The sequence below is a fragment of the Phyllobates terribilis genome, unplaced genomic scaffold (genome assembly GCF_046119375.1).
Source record: "Phyllobates terribilis strain yellow unplaced genomic scaffold, ASM4611937v1 Scaffold_10__3_contigs__length_209671492, whole genome shotgun sequence".
Lineage (NCBI taxonomy): Eukaryota > Metazoa > Chordata > Amphibia > Anura > Dendrobatidae > Phyllobates > Phyllobates terribilis.
Genome location: NW_027362770.1, coordinates 186,781,273 through 186,807,175, shown reverse-complemented (window position 1 = coordinate 186,807,175; position 25,903 = coordinate 186,781,273). Strand labels below are relative to the sequence as shown.

The following is a 25,903-nucleotide window of genomic DNA, read 5'->3' as shown; positions in this document are numbered from 1 at the left end:
CCGGGCCGGTCGTTGCTAGGGGAGATGTCACAGTGGTGGTGACCCTGTCCGTGACCCAGGGCGGTCAATAAAAGGGGATATTTACAGGGGATTTATAGTTTTTATATACAGTTTGTGACGCCACCTGTGATATGCGGCTATGTGGAGCCGCCGCTGCGGTGCAGATCCCCTGGAGCTGATGTTACTGCAGCAGAGTTGGTTTACATCTCCACAGGTAGATCTTAGCTCCAGGGCAGTGTGGACGTTGCTGTTATCGTGTAGTGCAGAGGATGGTGCAGTTAATAATTGGTCCACAACTTAATGGCGGTTTCCTCTTATCTTTACTTGCAGTGGTTAGGCAGACCGGGGCACGGGTACTAGCTGGTAGTAGAGGTCCGGGCGGCCTGGAAGCAAGTTGGGGGATCCACCTAATCAGGTGGAGTTGGAGGCCTTCCCTTTGCGCTACCTCTTTGACCCTGCTGCGTATAGCTGTGCTGCGGCCCTCTTCCCTGAGTAAAACGTCTGTTCCTCACCCGTATGGCTGGCAGCTCGGGCCTTCCTGGAGTGTCGCTCCCACGTTGGCGGTGCTGGACCCTATCATGCTGCTGAGCCTCCGGGCGTCTGATGGGGCCAGGAGACCTGCAGTCTCCTGCCCTCCGGTTTCTGCTGCTGGGCTTCTGCGCTTCCCTCTGGGGTGAACTACCGTGCAGCTCCACTCCCTAGGTCTTTCCTCATCGACGTCCTGACTTCAACTCCTCTCTGCTCTCCTCAGACTAACTAACCCCGTCTCCAGATCCCAGTTGCTAAGGGGAGGAGCTCCCCTTGCTGGTCTGGAGCCAGGAAAGTGTTGCATGCTACCAAAACCTGATTAGGGGACCCCTCCTTGCTTCCAGGCATGGCATCACACTCCCTTGTGAGGGAGGCAATGCCACTGTGGCAACCGGACTCCTGGGGTGCCACACAGAGGTGACTCTTGGTCTTCCTTTCCTGGGGCGGTCCTCATGTGAGCCAGTTTCTTTGTAGCGCTTGATGGTTTTTGCATCTGCACTTGGGGACACTTTCAAAGTTTGCCCAATTTTTCGCACTGACTGACCTTCATTTCTTAAAGTAATGATGGCCACTCGTTTTTCTTTACTTAGCTGCTTTTTTCTTGCCATAATACAAATTCTAACAGTCTATTCAGTAGGACTATCAGCTGTGTATCCACCTGACTTCTGCACAACACAACTGATGGTCCCAACCCCATTTATAAGGCAAGAAATCCCACTTATTAAACCTGACAGGGCACACCTGTGAAGTGAAAACCATTTCCGGTGACTACCTCTTGAAGCTCATCAAGAGAATGCCAAGAGTGTGCAAAGCAGTCATCAAAGCAAAAGGTGGCTACTGTGAAGAACCTAGAATATAAGACATATTTTCAGTTGTTTCACACTTTTTTGTTAAGTATATAATTCCACATGTGTTAATTCATAGTTTTGATGCCTTCAGTGTGAATGTACAATTTTCAAAGTCATGAAAATACAGAAAAATCTTTAAATTAGAAGGTGTGTCCAAACTTTTGGTCTGCACTGTATCTCTGTATACAGGGAGCTCCCCCTAGTGGTGGCTGCAGGCAGAATCCTATCATGTATCTCTGTATACAGGGAGCTCCCCCTAGTGATCGCTGCAGACAGAATCTTATCATGTATCTCTGTATACAGGGAGCTCCCCCTAGTGGTGGCTACAGACAGAATCTTATCATGTATCTCTGTATACAGGAAGCTCCCCCTAGTGGTGGCTGGACATAGGATGTTATCATGTATCTCTGTATACAGGGAGCTCCCCCTAGTGGTGGCTACAGACAGAATCTTATCATGTATCTCTGTATACAGGAAGCTCCCCCTAGTGGTGGCTGGACATAGGATGTTATCATGCATCTCTGTATATAGGGAGCTCCCCCTAGTGGTGGCTGGACATAGGATGTTATCATGTATCTCTGTATACAGGGAGCTCCCCCTAGTGGTGGCTGGACATAGGATGCTATCATGTATCTCTGTATACAGGGAGCTCCCCCTAGTTGTGGCTGGGCATAGGATGTTATCATGTATCTCTGTATACAGGGAGCTCCCCCTAGTGGTGGCTGGACATAGGATGTTATCATGTATATCTGTATACAGGGAGCTCCCCCTAGTGGTGGCTGGACATAGGATGTTATCATGTATCTCTGTATATAGGGAGCTCCCCCTAGTGGTGGCTGGACATAGGATGTTATCATGTATCTCTGTATACAGGGAGCTCCCCCTAGTGGTGGCTGGACATAGGATGCTATCATGTATCTCTGTATACAGGGAGCTCCAGCTAGTTGTGGCTGGGCATAGGATGTTATCATGTATCTCTGTATACAGGGAGCTCCCCCTAGTGGTGGCTGGACATAGGATGTTATCATGTATCTCTGTATATAGGGAGCTCCCCCTAGTGGTGGCTGGACATAGGATGTTATCATGTATCTCTGTATACAGGGAGCTCCCCCTAGTGGTGGCTGGACATAGGATGCTATCATGTATCTCTGTATACAGGGAGCTCCCCCTAGTTGTGGCTGGGCATAGGATGTTATCATATATCTCTGTATACAGGGAGCTCCCCCTAGTGGTGGCTGCAGACAGGATCTTATCATGTATCTCTGTATACAGGGAGCTCCCCCTAGTGGTGGCTGTCGGCATTTAGAATGTTATCATGTCACTCTATTTTTCTTACAGTGATTTACAAGTCTATGCATGTTGGAGAATAGTCACTATCTGTGGTTATTATAACCAGTATTGCATCTCATTTCGCCCATCATTTCCATGTGCATTCTTCTTTTCTTAGATAAAATCTTATATATTTTGTGTCTTACAGACATCTGCAGTTCGAGACCACTGACTATTGTCGCCAAAAATGGTAACATCAAGTACCCCTTAGATGCTAACAGCAATTACTCCGACAACAGGTAAGATTGGTTTTTAGTGTTGTCATTCTACAAACCCCCTGCCCCCTAGTGGTAGAATTGTGTCTTACAGGGAAACAGTCAACATGTTGCTTATGTCATAGATAGATATATGTAAATAGAGCATAAGTTAAAGCAGGAAACTATCTGTCCTTACAGAACATGTAAAAACTATATGCATATTAACACCGTGTACCGCCCCTTTAAATCTGTCATCATTACAGTCAATGTCGATGGACAATAATTTCATCTGCGAGCATGATCATTAAGATCCGATTCATTAAACTGGACATCGAGGATCATGTGACTTGCGCTCACGACTCGCTGACTTTTACTGTCAAACAGAAGGAAGTCCGTGAGTTTATTTATGCATGAAAATTGTTTTGCTGCCCTTTATATGAGAAATCGCACTTAGAAATTAAGGTACAGTTCACATCTTTAAATCGGGGTTAGAGCTTCATTTTCTGATTATAGAACTCCAAATTCCCTGCATAGCCATGGTGATATGATAAATATCTGGCTGCTTGTAGTCACCACTAGGGGGAGCTTACTGAAGATAGAATTTACTGTGGGAGGTGTCTACATTCATTTGCATTGAGCTCCCTCTTGTGGTGGATGCAGGTAGTGACTGTAATGGATTTACATAGAGTGTATATATAGGATGGTGGAAGAAGGTATATTCTACGGAAATGATGGGGTGAAACATTTGCTGCCCTTTTTCAGGGAAGTTGTGTGGATCCGTCCTGCCGTCCCCTCTGATAATCCGCTCCGGTAATGTCACGGTGTCTTTCACCTCGGATGGCTCTATCAACCGTCGTGGGTTTGAGTTTGAGTTCTCTTCGTTATCTCCAATGTCAAAGGAAGGTGGGTGCCGATGAGATTGGGCGGCCGTTGCGTTGGGGTCTCCTGCCGCTGGGTCTCCTGCCGCTGGGTCTCCTGCCGCTGGGTATCCTGCCGCTGGGTCTCCTGTCGCTGGGTCTCCTGTCGCTGGGTCTCCTGTCGCTGGGTCTCCTGTCGCTGGGTCTCCTGTCGCTGGGTCTCTTGTCGCTGGGTCTCTTGTCGCTGGGTCTCTTGTCGCTGGGTCTCTTGTCGCTGGGTCTCTTGTCGCTGGGTCTCTTGTCGCTGGGTCTCTTGTCGCTGGGTCTCTTGTCGCTGGGTCTCTTGTCGCTGGGTCTCTTGTCGCTGGGTCTCTTGTCGCTGGGTCTCTTGTCGCTGGGTCTCTTGTCGCTGGGTCTCTTGTCGCTGGGTCTCTTGTCGCTGGGCCTCTTGTCGCTGGGCCTCTTGTCGCTGGGCCTCTTGTCGCTGGGCCTCTTGTCGCTGGGCCTCTTGTCGCTGGGCCTCTTGTCGCTGGGCCTCTTGTCGCTGGGCCTCCTGTCGCTGGGTCTCCTGTCGCTGGGTCTCCTGTCGCTGGGTCTCCTGTCGCTGGGTCTCCTGTCGCTGGGTCTCCTGTCGCTGGGTCTCCTGTCGCTGGGTCTCCTGTCGCTGGGTCGTGAGTTCTGCCTTCTCGTTGTACAGGCTCCGGGTGCAGCAGTGCTGCGGAGCTACGAAAGGAAGGCCAAATCTTCACCCTTAATTATCCTGGATTGTACCCAAGTAACTCCTCCTGTCGTTGGGTCATAGAAGCTCCAGAAGGGAACGTGATACAGGTAAATGGCTTCTTGGGTCCAAGGTGATTGTATACAACCTCTTCTAGATTCAGTGTTAATAATAATAATCATCTATACAACCCCCGATTGGGTCCAATATCATGGATTAAATAAGAAGAGTTATTTAGGGTTCAGTGAACTTATTTTCAAGAAACAGCGCCACTTATGTCTGTCTGACTGTGTCTGGTAATGCAGCTCACCCCCAGTATCCACATCTGCAGACTATACTCTGATCTAATAACCTTGTTGTGTTGACTTTGCAGATTGTATTTGAAGACTTTTCTCTGGAGTATCAGAAACAATGTGAATACGATCATGTCTCAATTTACAGCGACAGAGAGGAATCTCGCCTAATCGGTATTAGCAGATGCCTAAGATCCTGTCTGCAGCCACCACTAGGGGGAGCTCCCTGTATACAGTAATACATGATAAGATTCTGTCTGCAGTCACCACTAGGGGGAGCTCCCTGTATACAGAGATACATGATAAGATCCTGTCTGCAGCCACCACTAGGGGGAGCTCCCTGTATACAGAGATACATGATAAGATCCTGTCTGCAGCCACCACTAGGGGGAGCTCCCTGTATACAGTAATACATGATAAGATCCTGTCTGCAGTCACCACTAGGGGTAGCTCCCTGTATACAGAGATGCATGATGAGATCCTGTCTGCAGCCACCACTAGGGGGAGCTCCCTGTATACAGAGATACATGCTACGATCCTGTCTACGGCCACCACTAGGGGGGGCTCCCTGTATACAGAGATGCATGATAAGATCCTGTCTGCAGCCACCACTAGGGGGAGCTCTCTGTATACAGAGATACATGACAAGATCCTGTCTGCAGCCACCACTAGGGGGAGCTCCCTGTATACAGAGATGCATGATAAGATCCTGTCTGCAGCCACCACTAGGGGGAGCTCTCTGTATACAGAGATACACGACAAGATCCTGTCTGCAGCCACCACTAGGGGGAGCTCCCTGTATACAGAGATACATGATGAGATCCTGTCTGCAGCCACCACTAGGGGGAGCTCCCTGTATACAGAGATACATGACAAGATCCTGTCTGCAGCCACCACTAGGGGGAGCTCCCTGTATACAGAGATACATGATGAGATCCTGTCTGCAGCCACCACTAGGGGGAGCTCCCTGTATACAGAGATACATGACAAGATCCTGTCTGCAGCCACCACTAGGGGGAGCTCCCTGTATACAGAGATACATGATGAGATCCTGTCTGCAGCCACCACTAGGGGGAGCTCCCTGTATACAGAGATACATGACAAGATCCTGTCTGCAGCCACCACTAGGGGGAGCTCCCTGTATACAGAGATACATGATGAGATCCTGTCTGCAGCCACCACTAGGGGGAGCTCCCTGTATACAGAGATACATGACAAGATCCTGTCTGCAGTCACCACTAGGGGGAGCTCCCTGTATACAGAGATACATGACAAGATCCTGTCTGCAGCCACCACTAGGGGGAGCTCCCTGTATACAGAGATACATGATAAGATCCTGTCAGTAGTCACCACTAGGGGGAGCTCCCTGTATACAGAGATACATGATAAGATCCTGTCAGTAGTCACCACTAGGGGGAGCTCCCTGCTGCTCTCAGATTAGTTTTAGTTTTTCTGACTTTTCCTTTCTCCCTCCTTCTAGTTACTTTATGTGGATTTCTGGTGGATCGTGACGTCTTCAGCCCAAGTAACATCATGGTCATTAAATTCAAAAGCGATCATGAGGGCAATTACGCTGGCTTTAAGGCGAGGTTCAGCTTTGTATATCCAGGTAAGTGTGCACACGGTGTTTAAATGGTTATGTAGACTTTTACAAAGTTTTTTTAATAACTCTCATCCGTCTAAAATAAAAGAACTGTGCTAATATCTTTCATTTTAATTAAAATCTGACTAATGTATTCAAAATCCTATGTGTCTCCATGGTAACAGACTACAAACAAATCCTGTGTGTAGTCAGATCCGGTAGTTATGAAACTTTCTTGTTTCTTTCCAATCCTCACAGCACCACACTTGTCCAGAGGTTGTGTCAGGTACTGCAGGAGACCCGTTCACTTTAACTGGGCCGATCTGCAGTGCCTGACACAACCTTTCCATGGGGTGGCGCTGTTTGAAGAAAAATTGCACCATTGATTTTTATAACCCCGAAAATCATTTTCCTAGTGCCCCAGCCTTGGGGGAGTGGGGGTGGGTGGGGAACATGAAATTCATGATTTTTTGGGGGATTTCCCTCCAGAAGTTAAATCCGTTCAGACGTCTCCGGCACCAAATCAAGAATCACAGTGGCTTAATACAGGCGAGAAACTGCCCCCATTGCCCATCCCCCACCCCCAATTTTTTTTTTTTTTGTTGTTGTTGCCCCCCTGTTTGGGCCATTATGTTTGTAATATAATGCATTGATGTAATTTGTCCCTCCTGTGTCCGGCTGGATTTTAGGGGTCTGCGGAGTGGCACCCCTGCCCCCCCAGTGGCTTCTGAATCGTATCGTTGGAGGGGAGGAATCTTGCCCTAACTGTTGGCCGTGGCAGGTAGCCATCATGTACGATGGCACGTTCCTGTGCGGAGGAGTCATCATCTCGCCCCAATGGGCCCTGACGGCTGCTCACTGCCAAGTGTAAGTCCCTAAAAATTGCAGGGGGCACCACTGTGGGGGTGTAAGGCGGCCATGTTTGTTATTATACATAGTAATGGAACAGATCGGGGGCTCCCCTGTAGGAGGTGTGGGGCGGCCATGTTTATTATTATACATAGTAATGGAGCAGATCGGGGGCTCCCCTGTGGGGGGGGGGACGGCGGCCATGTTTGTTACTACACATAGTAATGGAGCAGATCGGGGGCTCCCCTGTTGGAGGTGTGGGGCGGCCATGTTTGTTATTATACATAGTAATGGAGCAGATCGGAGGCTCCCCTGTTGGAGGTGTAGGGCGGCCATGTTTGTTACTACACATAGTAATGGAGCAGTTTTGGGACTCCCCTGTAGGAGGTGTAGGGCAGCCATGTTTATTATTATACATAGTAATGGAGCAGATCGGGGGCTCCCCGGTGGGAGGTGTTTAGTGGCCATGTTTGTTATTATACATAGTAATGGAACAGATTGGGTGCTCCCCTGTGGGAGGTGTGGGGCGGCCATGTTTATTATACATAGTAATTGAGAAGATCGGGGGCTTCCCTGTAGGAGGTGTAGGGCAGCCATGTTTATTATTATACATAGTAATGGAGCAAATCAGAGGCTCCCCTGTGGGAGGTGTGGGGCGGCCATGTTTGTCACCATGCATTGACTTTGTGGTTACAGATCCTCCGACGTCTCCCAATACCGTCTCATCGCTGGTATTCATGACCAACTCTTGAATGAATCCAGCAGACAGGTCAGTACACCGGCGGAGGATAGATGTATGGCCGCCTGTAATAAGGGATAGTCTGGATATTGGAGACGAGCGGTTCATTTTGTGTCTTCCAGGTTCGGCTGGTTCACGTCTTTGCCGCTCATGAAATGTTCAGTCCCATCACCAGAGACTTCGACCTTGCGCTGATCCGCTTGGCAGAGGAGCTGATCTTTAACGACTTTGTACGTCCGGTCTGCCTGCCCAGTTTGGAGGAGCCTCTTGAGCCGTCGTCCCTGTGTGTGGTCACCGGCTGGGGCAGAACTAGAGAAGGTGACGGTTCTGGGTATCTATAATATAACCGGGGATGCGTGTCTCTGTCTGAAGCCTTTATAACTGCGCATGCGTGACGCGCAGTCTGGCTCCAGACAGAAGCAGGCATCCAGCCATTACAGGTAAGAGGAGGTGTATGGCGCCGGAGATCGCGATATGTGTAGACACTGAACGCATACCGCGATCTCTGGCGCCATACTTCCATACTTACCTGATCGGGAGGAGCGTTGCCGCGGCGCCTCTCTTCGCCGGAGACCCAGGCAGGAGTGAGGCGTTAGACCGGCTCATGCGCATAGCGCTATCCAGCGCCATTTTACTGAAGACACATTTGCAGTGTTCCGGCGCCGCACTCCTCCAGCCTCCGGCAGAACAGGACGCAGCAGCGCTGGAGCACAGGGAAGAAAGGTGAGTATAAGTGTTTATTTTTTTTGTATGTGTGTACAGCGTGAAAGGGATGAGGGGGCCACACATACCAGGATTGGGGGGGTGAGGGGACCATGCATACCAGGATTGGGGGGTGAGGGGGACCACGCATACCAGGATTGGGGAGTGAGGGGGACCACGCATACCAGGATTGGGGGGTAAGGGGGACCACGCATACCAGGATTGGGGGGGGTGAGGGGGACCACGCATACCAGGATTGGGGGGGTGAGGGGGACCACGCACACCAGGATTGGGGGGGTGAGGGGTGCCACGCATACCGGGATTGGGGGTGAGGGGTGCTACGCATACCAGGATAGGATGGTGGAGACAGGATGGGGGCAGCACAAATACCAGGAGGGGGGCAGCACATACCATCATGGGAGACCATATACCATAAAAAATGCTCGCCACCCGGGCGTGGAACGGGTTCAATAGCTAGTAAATCCTATAATGGGCCTTTGCTGCCCATAGCAACTGGTGGAAAGATGAAAATTGCCAACACTTCTGGAAAATCTGCGTTCCAGGCACTACTTTCTATCTAGAGCAGCGCTCCTGCATCCTAGCCACCATCACAAGTGACGCCCTGATGCCAGGACTAACATCGGGATGTTGTCTGCAATGGTGCTGTGGTGGAACACTGAGAGGAGAGCATGTGTAGACCCCACCATTTGCTCAAAAGATTGCTCACTTCCTAATTCAGCAGTGCACCGCTCCTGCAAGCGCTGCCGAATCATACCAGACCCATAGACCTTCTCCTGAGCCCGTACACCGCACCATGTGTGCACTCGTGTAGGAGGAGAGCGCTGCTGCTTTTGAAGAAGCGAGTTTGGAAGTTCTCCCTTACCCTTTTGGGTTAGGGGATAACGTCTCAATCCCTAGAGGGGTCTGACTGCTGGGACCCCCACCAATCCCAAGAACAGGGGTTCTGAAGAGCTCCGTGTGAATGGAGCAGTGGTTGATCATGTGCACTGTCACTATGGATAGGGGATAACTTCCCAAACTTGAGAATACTCATTTAAGAGCAGCCATTTTTAGCGATCAGTGGGGGATCTCAGGTCCTGGATCCCCACACGTCTACAATGCCTTTAAGGGGGAATAACGAAAATTAATCAATACCTTTTTAAGCAGTCTGGGATCAGTATTTCGGCCTGCATTTAGGAGGTCTTTAATCCATATTGGTATAGAGTGTCTGATCTTGGCTTGCTTCAGTTTATGGGGTTTGGCCTAGTGTCTGTATTTGTTTAAACTCTGTTTTGGGGTTCATAGTCTCTATTTATTTTTGGAGTCGGGGTTCTATATTTTATTATGGGGTCGGGGATTTGTATTTTTTTAGGGTTGGGAAGTCTGGATTATTGTAGTTGGTCTATATTTTATATTTGAGGTCTGTGGTCTGTATTTAGGGGGTATATTATGGGATCTGTATTTATTTTTGGGTTGCGATGAAGGGAACCATATGCGCGTCTTGTGATTCAATGCCTTAGTTTTGGGTTGTGCCCTATATAATCAGGGCAGGTTTACGTAAAACATTTTATTATTTGTCATGATTCCTCCGCTCGGTGTGTCTTGGACGCAGTGAGTGACAGTTTTGCTGCCCTATGGAATCAGGGGCGTGCTGAACTGTCAGTTTGATGAGTGACAGCTTAGTCGTCTCATCTTGTGGAGGGGTGTGCGGAGCTGTCGGTATTTTGATAGACAGCTCAGCCGTCCAATCTGAGACTGGGAGGTGCTGAGCTTCCTTCAGATGTTCCCTGTTAAGTGATTACCCAGCTACTTAGCTGAGCTGTCAGTCCCAGATCTTTGCCAATCGTAGCATTTTCTCAGTGATGCTGTTTGCCTTGTATTTCAGTGCTTTGCTTGTTGATCTATTGCTGCCTGACCTTGGATCTTGCTCTCGACCATCCATTTGCCTAGCCCCTTTGCTTTGATCCACTATCTTCCTGGTATTCTGACCTCGGACCGTGATCTGACTTCACCTTTGTCCTTCCCCTTTAGTTTACGACGTGCTCTCTTGGTATCTGACCAAGGAACGTTTGACTACCCTGCCTCATGGCTTGTCCATTGGTAGTGACTAAGGTCACAGTATTACTTTGACTCTTCCTGATTTTAAGTCTCAAAAGTTGGCAAGTAGGATACAGTGTTTTGGGTGCGTCCACATGTTGTGGCTGCACTGCCGAAGCACTTTCCACCCATACTTGGCCAATGGATGAGCGATTTATGAAACGACATGGTGCAGCAATTGGCCATAGCGGTGGGCAGAGTTTCTGTATGTCGCCAGCCTCCACGTGTGGTCTCATCCTTAATGTAAAGAGCCAATGAGACCCTGATTACAGCTGCTGGTTGCTGTTTACATTGAGCTGGCACTTTCTGCTAGGAGAGGGTAAGAGGGAGCTGCCTGATGCACAGTCTGGACACTGAGTAGATGACAGAGATGACATGGTTTTCAGGTTTTTCTTTTAATGATCCAGTACTTGATCATTTTATTTTACCAGATAAATGGAGCATTCTTTTTTCTGCACTTCAGATGGGCAATACTCCAATCGCTTGCAGCAATTACCAGTCCCCATTCTGAACAACAACATCTGCAACAGCAACTATTACCCAGGAGCCATCTCGGATAATATGTTTTGCGCCGGGTTTCCTGATAGTGGAGGAAAAGATGCCTGCCAGGTCTGTAACAAATCTGGCTGAAGGCTCCGATCTCTAAAGCGAGGTGCTATACAACAACACATCACTTATTGATATTTTCCACAGGGGGATTCTGGAGGACCCTTGGTCTGTCCCAGATCAGATAAATCCTATGTACTTTACGGCATAGTCAGCTGGGGCGTGGGCTGTGCACGAACAAAATGGCCTGGTGTATATACAAGAGTCCGTTCTTTCCTAAGCTGGATAGAAAATACCCAAAAAGGTAACTGGATAGCGTGGACAATGGCTTCTGTCCAGAAGACGACCAACGCTGAATATTCCTTTTTCTGTTTATACAGAAGTAAACAAAACTTTACATAATGTGAATAATCCTGTAAAGAAACCAATATCACCTGAGCGGCAGAGATCTCTACATGCTGGTAAGTGGGACAAAAATTTTCAGGGATACTATCTCTATGCGAGTCATAAATGTATCTCTGAGATTTAGAAACAAAGCTAGAGCAAAAACTGCACTTGGCTCTCTGAGAACTCGTGGGTGTAAGACATTAAAATAATAAAAGAAATTATCTTATATGAAAAATATCTTGTGTCTTGTAGGTTGTCCCAATGATTTTCTTTTGGAGGATGGGGTTGGCTCTATTGCTTCACCAGGATTTCCATATGGATATTCCGAGGGCCTGATCTGCTCTTGGGTCATCTGCACCTCATCCTCTCATGGCTTAATAAAAATTGTTGTGGAACACGTGTCTATAGGGGAATCTGTAAACTGCATGACGGAATCTCTGTCCATCTACCAGGAGAAGAACAATGTCAGTCAATTGATAGGTAAGAGAAAAGTGGGTGAAGTTTATGGACTCACAGGCCAGATCCAGAGAAGAAAAATTCTAGATATATTCACGTTAACCAAAGTTATCAAGTGATTGAAGGAGGGGATCCACCTAAGACTCTAAAATCTCTTTCTTGCCCATAGGGCAAAGGTTTGAGGAGTTAATTTATATGTAACGGCATCATCTCTGCAGATAGGATGTGCGGCTTCCATTCCACACCTGAGACCTATAAAAGTGGCGGGCCCATCATCAAAGTGGTCTTCATCTCTGCTAGTGAAGGCATTTATAGCAGAAAAGGCTTTAGTCTCCAGTACAAGATCTATGGAGGACGAGGTAATATTATAGATCACCATAAGATCCCAGCACATAATGTGGGGTGAAAATATTTTGAACTAATTTACAGTTCTCTGCAGTGAGGGATTTTATGGAGACAGGCTGGAAGAAATCTAGAACTCAGGAGAATTGTAAGGATGTAATTGAAACTTCAGAGAATGGGGTGATCACATCTCCGGGATATCCCACTGATGAATATCCAAGTGATCTAAGGTAATGGTTCTGAATGTTTCTATGGATTTGGGGATAGTAGTGGGTCATAATGGTATATACAAGACGATTCCTAAAATGTGGGACTTCATAACTCCTAAATATCCTAATCTTGATCAAATGAGTCTAGAATCAATCCAGAATAAGGCATTCCTTAAAAGTTCATGGTGCCGGTGACCTAATCTATCCAGTAAACAACAACTTGCCCAATCTGATGAGGTGGACACCTATGTTATGGGGCCAAGCTAGTTAGTTGGTGGCCCACTACTGAAGCACATCACCCCTAGAGTCTGTTACGGGTCCGGGTGGTGGAACCTCTGTGCCGCGGTGCAAGGAGGGACCCAGAGGGGCATAACTAAGTATCAACCCGAACCGACCCTGGTCGGACGGCGGCTAACGACACCGTGACCAGGGAGGATCCGGGCAGAGGGACCAGGTGCTACTCTGGGGACGACCTTGTAAGAGAGCAGGTGGCTCTCACGGGTCAGATGGCTGGGACTGACCGGTATGACGGATGGACACAGCAAGCAGGCAGAAGTCTCTGGTTAGCTGACAGGTGGTCACGGTACGTGACAGCAGAGCAAGTAGTAGTCTCTAGGTTTACCAGGCAGGTGGTCACAGCAAGTGACGGCAGAGCCTCCAGGTAGGCTAGCAGGTAACAGACGGGTAGCAGGTGAGCGCTCCCAGGTGAGCGGGTTAGCAGACACTGCAGGTAGCAGGCAGGTAACTGGCAGGTGCTTCCTGGTAAGCAGATGGACTTGCCCATAGACAGACTGGCGGATGACCGGAGACAGACTGTCGGGCTGGAGAGTAGACAAGCTGGCAGACAGGACTGGTAGTCAGGCTGGCAACGGGACCTGAGGGCTGAAGCAGAGGTAAGTATACTTGTGCAACAACTTTTGCTAGGGCACCTCCATTTTGGAGGAGGTGCTTAAATATGGGAGGTCCTCCGGCTATTGGCCGGGGACTCCTTAGGACGGCGCGCGCGGCCCCTTTAAGAGAGAGGGAGCGCGCGCACGCCCTAAGCACAGTGCCCGAGAAAGAGCGCGCGCCAGCCGCTGCAGGAAGAGGAGTGCTGGAGGATGCCGCGCGGGGAGGTGAGAGGGACGGCGTCTCTGCCTGGCAGGAGGCAGAGACGCCGATGCTACAGAGTCTCACTTTCAAGTACCTAGAGACCTGTTTCAATGGAGTAACCCTATTTCTGATTTTGAAGATGACCCAGGATCAATGTAAAAACGAAGTGTGTATGGCTGACTGGGGGCACTTATTTATTTTTTATTTATTTTCACTATACACCTAAAGGATCAACTCAAAATTCAGCTTTTAATTCTAGATGTGAGTGGAGGATCATCGCACCACTCGGAAGCATCATCCGATTAGACATCGACTCATTAATTACAGAAGAAGACGAGACTGGCTGCCGGGATGTCCTCCGCGTTTATCAAGGCCTTGGTGAACAAAAAGTTCTTCAAGGTGAGAAATTTAAGAAGATGAAACTTTGACAAAACACATTTTCTATACTCGGTGGTGAGGATGGACTAAGCGATTGAGTTATGGCTGGCCATTGAGGTGTCTCACAGATTTCTATGAACATGAAGGAGTTCAGTGATGGACAAGATCAAGAAATGAAATTTTTCCTTTCGTTGGACAGATTTTATGCTCATAGTTAAGATTTTATTTTTTTTCTTCTCAGGTTATTTTTGTGGGAACATGTCTGACTATTCCGTGAAGACTAGTAGTCCAGAGATGACCTTAGTGTTTACGTCAGACTCCAAGGTGTCCATGAACGGGTTTACTTCCAGATATTCCTTTTGGAAGCTGCAGGCTGGTATGATGGCTGTTCCACTGGTCAATTAGTCCAATAAATTATGAACATGTAGTTGGGAATTCACTCTAGCCAAAATCAGAGTAAAACAAAAAGATCCATAATTGGCCAACCTGCTTGAAGGCCATTACCATGTGATTGTACCCTACACAATATAAAAACTGTTAACAATCCTATAAAGATGACACCAAAGATGGTAGAAGGTCGACGGAGATGGAACTTCTTTAATCAGTTTCTCAATATCATTTTGCTTTTGTAGATTCTATAAATCACGGCGAGGATTTGTCTGATCTCGGTAAGTCTAAAAATGTAAATTCTCGAATTTCAGACTTCACTCAATCCTTAATATTAGGCTTCTTTTAAAATACAATTTTTGGTACTCTCCTCCCTTCAGGATCTGAATACCTCAGCCAGCCCATTTTGAGGTTTTGGCTACTTGTCATGTATTCCGATGCAGTTTTGAAAAGGTTTTAGTTATATTCTTGTTTGATCATATTTTTTTTTCTCTTCAGGTTGCCCCATTCTGAACATTTTAAGAGCTGGAACATCCAAGTTAAAATCACCCGGGTATCCGGTGACTTACCTTAGTGGACTTGATTGTCAGTGGATCATTTCTTCTGAATCTGGGAATGAGCTTGAGTTATACATTGTAGACCTAGGGTTGGAGGACTCTCCAAACTGCGCATGGGACTTCTTAAATATTTATGATGGAGGCGGTAATGAAACCACATTGTTGGGTAAGTTTTGTTTTGTTATATTTTTAAGGTGTTGTAAGGGGGAAGATATTTTTCCAGCTTCAAATCTTCTGAATAGCTAAATTATAAAGTTTTACCACTTGGGGAGCTGAAGAGCTTACTGCATACTGGGTTACTATTGAGTTCAATTGATTATCAGTATGCATATAGCTCCCCCTAGTGGGGGCTGCAGGTAACAAAATTCTAAAGGGAATTTGTAGCTTGGTGTCAGAAAAATGGAGCCATTTAGTCTATATCTTTATTCTAGGAAACTTAATCTATGAGCAATTTTGCATGTGCTTGATATAAAAAATGAAAAATGTTGGTAAATGATAACAAATATGTCTCTTGTGGGATTTCACCTAGTTTATTTTATTCTCCTAGTGTCACTTTGCGGAAATAAGTCCAATCGAGTCTTTAGATCCAGCAGCGGCTTTTTAACTCTTCACTTCCACACCGACAACTCTGTGAGTAGTCGCGGTTTCCAAATTCGTTACAGTGAGAGAAATAGGTCTTCCGTCATGGAGACATGGAAATCTGTGGAGGTTGCGGTGGATTATGGTAATTCAGTCTACCGTATATTGTCCTATATTTCAGAAATATATCAATGAGTGGTTGGCACCAAAGTCAGTGAGTCGTGACATCAGAACAACTATGCGTGTTTTTGATTCTTTCTATAGAAAATTGTGGGATCTCTTCTGTAGATCCCATGCCAAAAACCAAGCCTGTCTCAATAACGGAAGTAGTTACAGATGAAAAAGGGACGTCTCGAGTTGTGGGAGGTCAGAATGCTGCGCCCAACTCCTGGCCTTGGATCGCCAACCTTGAGGACCAATGGGGAGGTTCTTTCTGTGGGGCGACAATCATCCATGAGAAGTGGTTGCTGACTGCGGCGCACTGCAACTTTGTGTAAGCTTTCTCATTATAACTCATCGTAAAAATCCTATGTCTGTGCCATTGGATCAATAACTTTCCCAAAAATTGAATTTTGGGGGAAATTATCCATGAAGATCCCTCCCTCTAGATCATTCAATAGAAAAATGCTTCTGATTTGAAAAGTTTTGTGAAGTGAGGAGACACTGGGTGGAGTGACCCAATCTTAGTGGAATGCCCATGGGTGATGGGCCACCCAAAACCATGGCCACTTGTTTCTGAAAGAAAAATTGCCGCAATGTTATATTTGGGGCAAATTTGACTAAACTGTACATTTTGAAGGGTCTGTGTGAAGTCCTATAATTGTTGGGATGTATGCTGTCCTTTTTGCAGTGTTGGGTCAGACAGAGTGACCATAGGACACGTAGACCGGTCTTCTGCTAACAGGACAGAAGCCGTAGTAAGAAAATCCTATGTTCATGAACTGTACGACAATGACCTGGTTCCTCCAGATTACGACCTCTGCCTACTAGAGCTAGAGTTTCCTGTTCTCTTAGGTAAGAAGCTATTTTTCTAGGACAGTCATATCGATAGCTTATCCTTAGGGTAGGCCATCAGTACCTGAACGGAGTAGATCCTACTCCAATCACTTTCCCAAAAATAACTGAATAAAGGGGCCACGTTGTTGGTGGGCACCACGTTCCCTACATTGAACACCCAGGTAGAGAGCCATACATTAAATTGTAGCTGTGCCTGGTACTGCCTCTTCTGGCAGCTTGGTCCAATTCAAGTAAATGGAACTGAACTTTATTGACATATTGATTTCATTGCTTAAAATGCCAAATTTGGGACATTTTTACTGGTTTAAATCGGGACTGTTGCCAAGTAGCTGATTGGCAGTGGTGTCATGAGTCTGACTCACAATAAACCCGTAAAGGATAGCCTTGCAGTGGCAACCAATATAGCTACGATCATAAACTCAGTAGGGGTTATCACACATCTTTCACAGGTAGCTTGAAATGCGTCGGTCCATTAATAAGTAGTTTCACCATTCAAGCCGGCGGGAACAACATCGATAGCCTTCTATCTGCAGAGAACATTTTATGAGGTTCTAGTCTTGTCTATATGAGGCTTCACAATCTGTAGACTTCTCTTTCCTATTTTAGGTGATTCCATGACTGTAATATGCTTGCCACAAGAATCTGAAGAGTTTGGACATGACCGCTGTCTGACGGCAGGATGGGGGGCTACCAAAGGAAGAAGTAAGATGTTTAACGATGCCGGTAATAGTAAACTGTAACATAACTACTTTTATTCGAGAAGCAATGAAAGACCTGCCATTGATACCAATCAGCTGAATGCAGGGCTACAGCAGTATAGTGAGAGGCTTGTCTCCTTTATTGCTTGCCCTGATGCAGTGCCATACATATAGTAATGGCTCTACATGGTACTGTTTAAAACAATGGAACTGAACCATTTAAAACCATTTTCTGGGACTCTTGAAGCCATGCTTTCTGATCAGCTGAAGAGCCGTGCCTGGTTTTGAGGCTGTATGGTAACTTCTTCAAGTGGGGCCTCTCCCAGTTTTGATGCATCACTTGCTATGGCTGAAGTTATACACACAGAAAAATAGTGACATTGAAAACCCTACAATATTATGGTAGGATTGTGCCAACTAGTTTTTAGCCCTCAGGACGTAATTAGTACGTCATGGTAAGACGGTCGTTCCTGTTAACTGACGTATTATATCTTACCGATGGTTCGGAGAACAACTGGAATCGGAGGTTGTGGTCCGAGGAGAGTAGACCTCAATAATACAGTAAGTAGAGTATATCTGGATGTCTCCATTCAGCAGTGGGGATGTAGACAGCATCCTGCAGAAAGCGGTTGAGGAGAAGTGGTGTTACCGTCCCCTTCAAAGCATCTCTACCCACTGATGATGACTTCCAAAACCAATGCTGATTAAACTCCAGGGGCATTTGAGGGTGGGTCCCAGGGGTTTGACATATTATTTTCAATATAGTACTAATTGATTAATGATCACTCAAGATGCAGCAACGACACCGGAAGTCAATAGGAGAAGAGCTATGGGCAAATCAACAATGAGATCACTGGAAAAGGTCTTCAAATCCAGGAACATTTCACTGACACGGCTTCTATATAATCTGGTCTTATCTGTACTAACCTATGGATGCGAGACCTGGACGATAAAGAAACAAGACAGAAGAAGAATCAACGCCTTCGAAATGTGGTGCTGGAGAAGGATGTGATCAATACCATGAAGAACAAACAAATCAAGCCAGACATGTCATTCGAAACCAGGATTACCAAGCTACGACTTGTCTACTTTGGACACTTCATACGAAGAAAGCGATCACTGGAAAAAGACCTCATGGTCAGAAGAATAGAAAGAATAAGGTGAAGAGGTAGACCAGCAATCTGATGGCTCGATACAATCAAGATATTGGTGGAGAAGACCCTAGTGGACTTATCTAGGCTTGTACAAGATCAATGTTCCTACAGATCGTTGATCCATCAAGTCACCATAGATTAAACTGAAAGCCGTTAAATAAGTGATTGCATTCCTATATTAAATGTTAATCAGTCAGTATTTTACATTTTATAGAAGCCGCAGTACTTGTTGTCCGCGTTACTTTTGGAGGCCCAGAGTTATACCTCACAGGGTTGCCTGTGATATAGAAAATTCAGCAGAGATCCGGTCTTCACAGGTGAATTGAATAAAAAAAAAAAATTATTTAAACTTAAAAGTTACAAGTTCTTTTCTTATTCTGATCATCTGTGAAGATTGGATCTTTGCTGGATATTCCGTAACAAGTGGTGGAGAATGCGGGCAGATAATAAGTAATATTACATATTGGCAAATTTCTGGATTATAATAGCTGTATTGATTATTTTCTTTATCACCTAGCCAGGCCTGTGTTTTTACCATGTGATAAGATGGGGAGCTGTTCATATTAGATAGTGGTCTTGTCAGTTTGCAGTAGTCTTAGACTAAAGATCATCAAAGACGGGTTGTAGGGTGCTAGGTCCCTAACTTCTGATCATCATGACCTTATATGAATGTTCGACTGAGCTGAGCGTGCACATGTCTTTCAATAGGGTGAGAAAGTCAAGCAATTATCAGATGCTTCTGATTCAATATGTCTGATGCTAGTTTCCTCCATAATACATCCACTTTAAAGCTTTTTAAGGATCACACCTCAGTGTGTAAGTCAGTGTCGCTAGATCTCCATTGAGATATGAAAAACTTTTTTTTTCTCCCCTTTTTAGGCATCTTTTATCCTAAATTACTTCGTCAAGCCAATATCAAGCTCCTGTCCACAGAAGACTGTAAGAACTACTGGGGCCCAGATGTCACGGAAAGAAACCTGTGCGCGGGGGCAATGGGGGCTTCTGCTTGTGTGGTGTGTAAGCTTTCTTATCCAGCTCTGAGGTTTTAGATAGCAAATAATTTCCATGCTTTTCTTTATCTTCCAAATATGCCGCTCTTAGGTGAACGTTCGATTGGTGGGGTTGGAGGGTTGCACTTTGATCACCATCCCAGCTAGATATTGAGACCCGAAATAGAGAAATGACCTGGACGCCTTGGCATGGACATATGACCTGTTCACCCATTAACTTCAGTGGTCATTTTGCTCATTTCTGGTTGCATGGAAAATGTAATATTTGCCTGCCCTAGACCACCAAGGATACTGAAATTTACCCTACACTAGAAAACCAGGAATACTGATAATAACCACTTCACACCCACTAGGGATAACATTTACTTCTTCACTGCCCTGGACCAGGGATTTTAACATTAACCCTTTTTACTTCCCTATACAGCAGGTATACTGACCACAACCCCCTTCATTGCACTAGATCACAGGTATGCTGATACTATCCACTCCATTTCCCTAGGCCACCAGGGATGCTGGCATTAATCCAATCACTGCCTTTGACCACCAGACCTACAGATATAAACCCCTCAGCTGCCCTAGACCACCAGGGACACAAACAATAATCTTAATTGTGCTAGTCCAAGATGCTGTTTAATATTATATTCCAGGATACTATGTTGCCCTGTATTTGGCTGCTATTTATTATCTTGCTGTATTTTAACATTTTTTTGATGTTCTGTATTGCCCTGGGAGCCCCGTCACACACTGCCAGGAATGGAAAGGTGGCCCCATATACGCAGCTCTCCAGTGGGGTAAGTAGAGTCCAATGGGCCCGATGCACAATTTGGACCTGGGCTCCCACCTGCATCTTCATCAGATGTATGGACCTTTGTAGCGTTCCAGATCCTGTGAAGACTTAAGTGTTTGCCCTTTCATGTAACAATGTCCCTGATCCTGGTACTTTATTGTAATAATGTGCCCCTTTCCTATAATAATGTCCTCCCATCCTGGGCCCCTTCTAGTTATAATGTCCTCCATCCTGGACCCATTCCTGGAATAATGTCCTCCATCCTCGACCCTTTCCTGGTATAATGTCCCCCATCATGGGCCCATTCCCGTAATATATGTCCCCCCCCATACTAGTATAATGTTCCCCGTCGTTGGCCACTTCCAGTAATATATATTCTCCATCCTGGGCCCTTTCCTGGTATAATGTCCCCCATCCTGAGCCCCTTCTAGTAATATAAGTCCCCTATCCTGGTATAATGTCACCCGTTCTGGGCCCTTTCCTGGTATAATGTCCCCCATCATGGGCCCCTTGTAGTTATATACAGTACAGACCAAAAGTTTGGACACACCTTCTCATTTAAAGATTTTTCTGTATTTTCATGACTATGAAAATTGTACATTCACACTGAAGGCATCAAAACTATGAATTAACACATGTGGAATTATATACTTAACAAAAAAGTGTGAAACAACTGAAAATATGTCTTATATTCTAGGTTCTTCAAAGTAGCCACCTTTTGCTTTGATGACTGCTTTGCACACTCTTGGCATTCTCTTGATGAGCTTCAAGAGGTAGTCACCGGAAATGGTTTTCACTTCACAGGTGTGCCCGGTCAGGTTTAATAAGTGGGATTTCTTGCCTTATAAATGGGGTTGGGACCATCAGTTGTGTTGTGCAGAAGTCTGGTGGATACACAGCTGATAGTCCTACTGAATAGACTGTTAGAATTTGTATTATGGCAAGAAAAAAGCAGCTAAGTAAAGAAAAACGAGTGGCCATCATTACTTTAAGAAATGAAGGTCAGTCAGTGCGAAAAATTGGGCAAACTTTGAAAGTGTCCTCAAGTGCAGTTGCAAAAAACATCAAGCGCTACAAAGAAACTGGCTTACATGAGGACCGCCCCAGGAAAGGAAGACCAAGAGTCACCTCTGCTTCTGAGGATAAGTTTATCAGAGTCACCAGCCTCAGAAATCGCAGGTTAACAGCAGCTCAGATTAGAGACCAGGTCAATGCCACACAGAGTTCTAGCAGCAGACACATCTCTACAACAACTGTTAAGAGGAGACTTTGTGCAGCAGGCCTTCATGGTAAAATAGCTGCTAGGAAACCACTGCTAAGGACAGGCAACAAGCAGAAGAGACTTGTTTGGGCTAAAGAACACAAGGGATGGACATTAGACCAGTGGAAATCTGTGCTTTGGTCTGATGAGTCCAAATTTGAGATCTTTGGTTCCAACCACCGTGTCTTTGTGCGACGCAGAAAAGGTGAACGGATGGACTCTACATGCCTGGTTCCCACCGTGAAGCATGGAGGAGGAGGTGAGATGGTGTGGGGGGCTTTGCTGGTGACACTGTTGGGGATTTATTCAAAATTGAAGGCATACTGAACCAGCATGGCTACCACAGCATCTTGCAGCAGCATGCTATTCCATCCGGTTTGCGTTTAGTTGGACCATGATTTATTTTTCAACAGGACAATGACCCCAAACACACCTCCAGGCTGTGTAAGGGCTATTTGACCAAGAAGGAGAGTGATGGGGTGCTACGCCAGATGACCTGGCCTCCACAGTCACCAGACCTGAACCCAATCGAGATGGTTTGGGGTGAGCTGGACCGCAGAGTGATGGCAAAAGGGCCAACAAGTGCTAAGCATCTCTGGGAACTCCTTCAAGATTGTTGGAAGACCATTTCCGGTGACTACCTCTTGAAGCTTAGCAAGAGAATGCAAAGAGTGTGCAAAGCAGTCATCAAAGCAAAAGGTGTCTACTTTGAAGAACCTAGAATATAAGACATATTTTCAGTTGTTTCACACTTTTTTGTTAAGTATATAATTCCACATGTGTTAATTCATAGTTTTGATGCCTTCAGTGTGAATGTACAATTTTCATAGTCATGAAAATACAGAAAAATCTTTAAATGAGAAGGTGTGTCCAAACTATTGGTCTGTACTGTATGTCCCCCATCCTTGTATAATGTCCCCCATCCTGGGCCCCTTCCAGTAATATATGTCCTCCATTCTGGTATAATGTCACCTGTTCTGGGCCCTTTCCTGGTATAATGTCCCCCTTCCAGTAATATATGTCCCCCATCCTTGTATAATGTCAACCATCCTGGGCACTCTCCCCTGCTGCTTTCTCCATACATTTGTATCAAAGTTATGAAAAGTACAATTCCCACACAAGAGAATGGAGCAAGACGGGCATGTGCGTTCAGCTTCCCATTCCCGGTGGCGTGCGATATGGCTTTATTCTTGAAACAAATGCAGATCACAAGAGTAGGCCAGAAATGTCCTAAAGATCTGAGTCCCATTTAGTGGATATGATTCAAAGGTCTGAGATAGGACAGCCCTTTTAAGCCATAGCATAACCATGTCTACCTTAGATTTGCATAGAATAATTTGCTTCTTTGTAGCCTAAGATTAATATTATGGTGGGAGAATATTTGCTCTAATCAGTCACTGGTTGGGCTGACGCTTCTTGTTTTTGCAGGGGGACTCAGGAGGTCCACTGATCTGCCGGTCAGAAAACAAGTACAAGTTGGTTGGAGTAGTCAGCTGGGGAAGCGACACTTGTGACCCCAACGCTCCAGCTGTATATTCCTCAGTATCGAAATACAGAGCCTGGATAGAGAAACACACCGGATATTAATGAAGGAAATAAAAATGTAGTAAATAGAACTTGAATTACTCGGTCACGCTGTGGTTTTTTTTATACCGATTTAGCAAAATGACTCTCTAAGCAGCCATGTTGTGGTTTGATTTAGTAATTTCTGTTTTGATCATGTACATCTTCATGCATCTCATGACCCTAATTGCTTTCGCAGCAGCTGCCTGGCATTGATCACTACAGTTTGTTTTGCTTTCGGTCTATACCAGACCAAACATGGTGACCAAGGAGCCTCTGATAAGACTGTGTGAAGGACAGCGGCTGCCCTTCTGGATTGTGAGTCTGGTAAATCTGGTGCAGATGGACCTACTCGACCTCAAAAAAGCGACGTACAGACAGAAAATACAAACTCTACTATATAGTGAGGAACAGTGCAGCAGGATACAAAAAAAAAATAATAATTTGTTTGCCCTTGCCTCGCAGATTCTTTTGCCCCAACACCCACTGCGTATGTTCTAGCTTCTATTAGCTACCAGTCTACTGTATACATTATGGCAGGGCTGGGCAATTCGTTTTCCTGAGGGGACATGTAGCACCCTGAGGATTCGGCTGCTACAGGGGTATTGCACCTCAACCCAGAGGTGTGATATTCCACTCCCGGGTAAGGATGGAGTGTGGAACTGAGCTCAGTTAGCTGCATGCACTACACACATCCCATTTCCGGGGAACAGACCGATGGTACTCCCACTAGAGAAATGTGCAGGTACGACAGTGTCTGTTCCTGGCTGGAGTGGGAGGGGGGTGGAACATCCCAGTAGTGTAGGGGCAGATAGGGGGAGCAGCCTGGGTAAAGCTAGGAGCTCATTGGGTGCTGGTCACCTGAGCTCACACATAGAGGGAGTATATAAGGTGGGCACCATCTTAGATCAGGGTCAGTCAGTTGTCAGTCAGCCAGTCAGCCAGTCAGACAGTCTGTCTGAGAGCCTGAGAAGCAGAGCAGAGGAGAAGGAAGAGAGACCCAGAGGCGCAGAGGGGACCCCAAGATCCCAGAATAAGGACAAAAGGGTGAAGGGTCGGCAAAAGGGTACCGGATCCCAAGCTGGCAGAGGCTACAGCACACCTTAGCCAGGAACCGGAGGTCGTGGGCAGGATCTGCCACGACCACCCACTAAATCCACCCGGAAGGCATACCAAGCATAGGGTCAGGGAGCCCAGAGGAGGCTTGACCACCAAGAGACCCGAGGGAGCCGGCCAAAAGTGGATCCCTGGTGGGAACGGCCAGAAGAAGGGAGAGTCAGAAAGGAGCTCAGGACCATACTCAAGAATTGCCCGGGAGTTGACCGAGTCCAGGACCTGGTGGACGCAGCACGGCTTGGGTGGTCACTGCTGTACACAGTGACCCGAGCAACACCAGTAAGTAAAACCCTGGAACTGCATTTTATGCCTCTGAGTCTCCTTGCTGCACCTTCACAACCACCATCCTCCACGGCTGACCCCCTGAGGCTATACCCCTCCCGTTGGGGGTTATACTACCGCAGCTGCACACACACCACCAGCCTCAGCGGACCATCTTGCAGCGGCGGCCTTTTGACCGCAAATCAACGGGTGGCGTAGTCGACACAAAGAACTCTAATAACATCTGTAGGACTGCCACACACTGAGCTTGACACCCTGGGCACGGACCGGGTCACAGCCACTCGGAGACTACAACCCCCATCTGATCCGGCTCCGGGTATCTCCCTAACAACATGGCCCAGGGGGCGCGTCAGACACATGAGAGACCATGACTGTTGTGAAGGCCGAACAAATAGACTGAAATTAATTCGGCTTAATATATTCATTATACTTACAATTAATATAAAATAATATCACTTTAATATTGAGAAGAATTAAGCATGCTGGCGACCCTCTATATACAGTATGAGCCCCCCACGTAGCCTCCTGTATACAGTATGAGCCCACACACAGCCTCCCATATACAGCGTGAGTCCTATATAGCCTCCTATAGACAATGAGCCCCCACATAGCCTCCTATACAGTGTGAGCCCTCACATAGCCTCCATATATACAGTAAGATTCCCGCATCGTTTCCTGCATAGTGAGCCCCCCTATAGCCCCTATATAAAGTTTGAGCCCTCACATAGCCTCCTATACACATTAAGAGCCCATGTCAGGGTCAGAAAGAATATATTTTTTGTGGCGCTCACTAGAGCAAGGGCCAAAGAACAGCCGACGGAAGACCATACAAGTCCAGCGGGGACACGAGTGGAATCCAGGGGGGTCAGGATGCCTGAAGAAACATTGTGTGAAGAACAAAGGAAGACCCCCACTGAAGAAGTCAAGCAATGGAAAGCGGCGGGAGCCGTGCTGGCAGGTCGCAAAGATTTAAAGGTCGACTCAACTCTTTACCAAGTGGACGGAAAACCTTGCTTGCCTAGGCGCATGTACTCAGCCATGGCAGCATGGGCTCACGGGCCTACACACAGAGGAAAGAATCAAGCCTTGGCATGTATCAAGAAACTGTACTTTGCACCCGGAATCTCTTCCACTGTGACTGCATACTCAAAATCCTGCTCTGTCTGCGCTACCTGCAACCCAACGTGTACGGCACGGGTCCCTCTCCAACACCTGGCTAAACCAGACTACCCTTGGCAGAGAATACAAGTCGACCATATCCAAATGCCTAAAGCAGGAAAATATGAGTACGTTTTGGTAGCCGTGGATATGTTCTCAGCCTGGCCCGAGGCCTACCCGGTTGT

General features: G+C 46.6%; 1 protein-coding gene across 1 annotated transcript in view; it reads left to right on the top strand.

Moving 5' to 3' along the window:
- The window catches only part of OVCH1 (ovochymase 1), a 29,429-nt gene extending 6,231 nt beyond the window's left edge, over positions 1 to 23,198 (top strand). Inside the window, exons 9-35 of the mRNA XM_073649401.1 lie at positions 2,854 to 2,944; positions 3,166 to 3,296; positions 3,665 to 3,805; positions 4,457 to 4,587; positions 4,851 to 4,944; positions 6,251 to 6,396; positions 6,648 to 6,654; positions 6,842 to 6,901; positions 7,042 to 7,219; positions 7,898 to 7,970; positions 8,063 to 8,258; positions 11,203 to 11,348; positions 11,433 to 11,589; positions 11,666 to 11,746; positions 11,925 to 12,152; positions 12,347 to 12,487; positions 12,568 to 12,700; positions 14,031 to 14,170; positions 14,391 to 14,525; positions 14,782 to 14,817; positions 15,035 to 15,259; positions 15,641 to 15,817; positions 15,937 to 16,165; positions 16,523 to 16,686; positions 17,296 to 17,391; positions 19,421 to 19,554; positions 23,028 to 23,198. Coding sequence (XP_073505502.1) covers positions 2,854 to 2,944; positions 3,166 to 3,296; positions 3,665 to 3,805; positions 4,457 to 4,587; positions 4,851 to 4,944; positions 6,251 to 6,396; positions 6,648 to 6,654; positions 6,842 to 6,901; positions 7,042 to 7,219; positions 7,898 to 7,970; positions 8,063 to 8,258; positions 11,203 to 11,348; positions 11,433 to 11,589; positions 11,666 to 11,746; positions 11,925 to 12,152; positions 12,347 to 12,487; positions 12,568 to 12,700; positions 14,031 to 14,170; positions 14,391 to 14,525; positions 14,782 to 14,817; positions 15,035 to 15,259; positions 15,641 to 15,817; positions 15,937 to 16,165; positions 16,523 to 16,686; positions 17,296 to 17,391; positions 19,421 to 19,554; positions 23,028 to 23,186 — 3,629 coding nt within the window. The 3' untranslated portion in view covers positions 23,187 to 23,198. The remainder of the gene's footprint in view (positions 1 to 2,853; positions 2,945 to 3,165; positions 3,297 to 3,664; positions 3,806 to 4,456; positions 4,588 to 4,850; positions 4,945 to 6,250; positions 6,397 to 6,647; positions 6,655 to 6,841; positions 6,902 to 7,041; positions 7,220 to 7,897; positions 7,971 to 8,062; positions 8,259 to 11,202; positions 11,349 to 11,432; positions 11,590 to 11,665; positions 11,747 to 11,924; positions 12,153 to 12,346; positions 12,488 to 12,567; positions 12,701 to 14,030; positions 14,171 to 14,390; positions 14,526 to 14,781; positions 14,818 to 15,034; positions 15,260 to 15,640; positions 15,818 to 15,936; positions 16,166 to 16,522; positions 16,687 to 17,295; positions 17,392 to 19,420; positions 19,555 to 23,027) is intronic.
- The last annotated feature ends 2,705 nt before the right edge of the window (positions 23,199 to 25,903 follow it).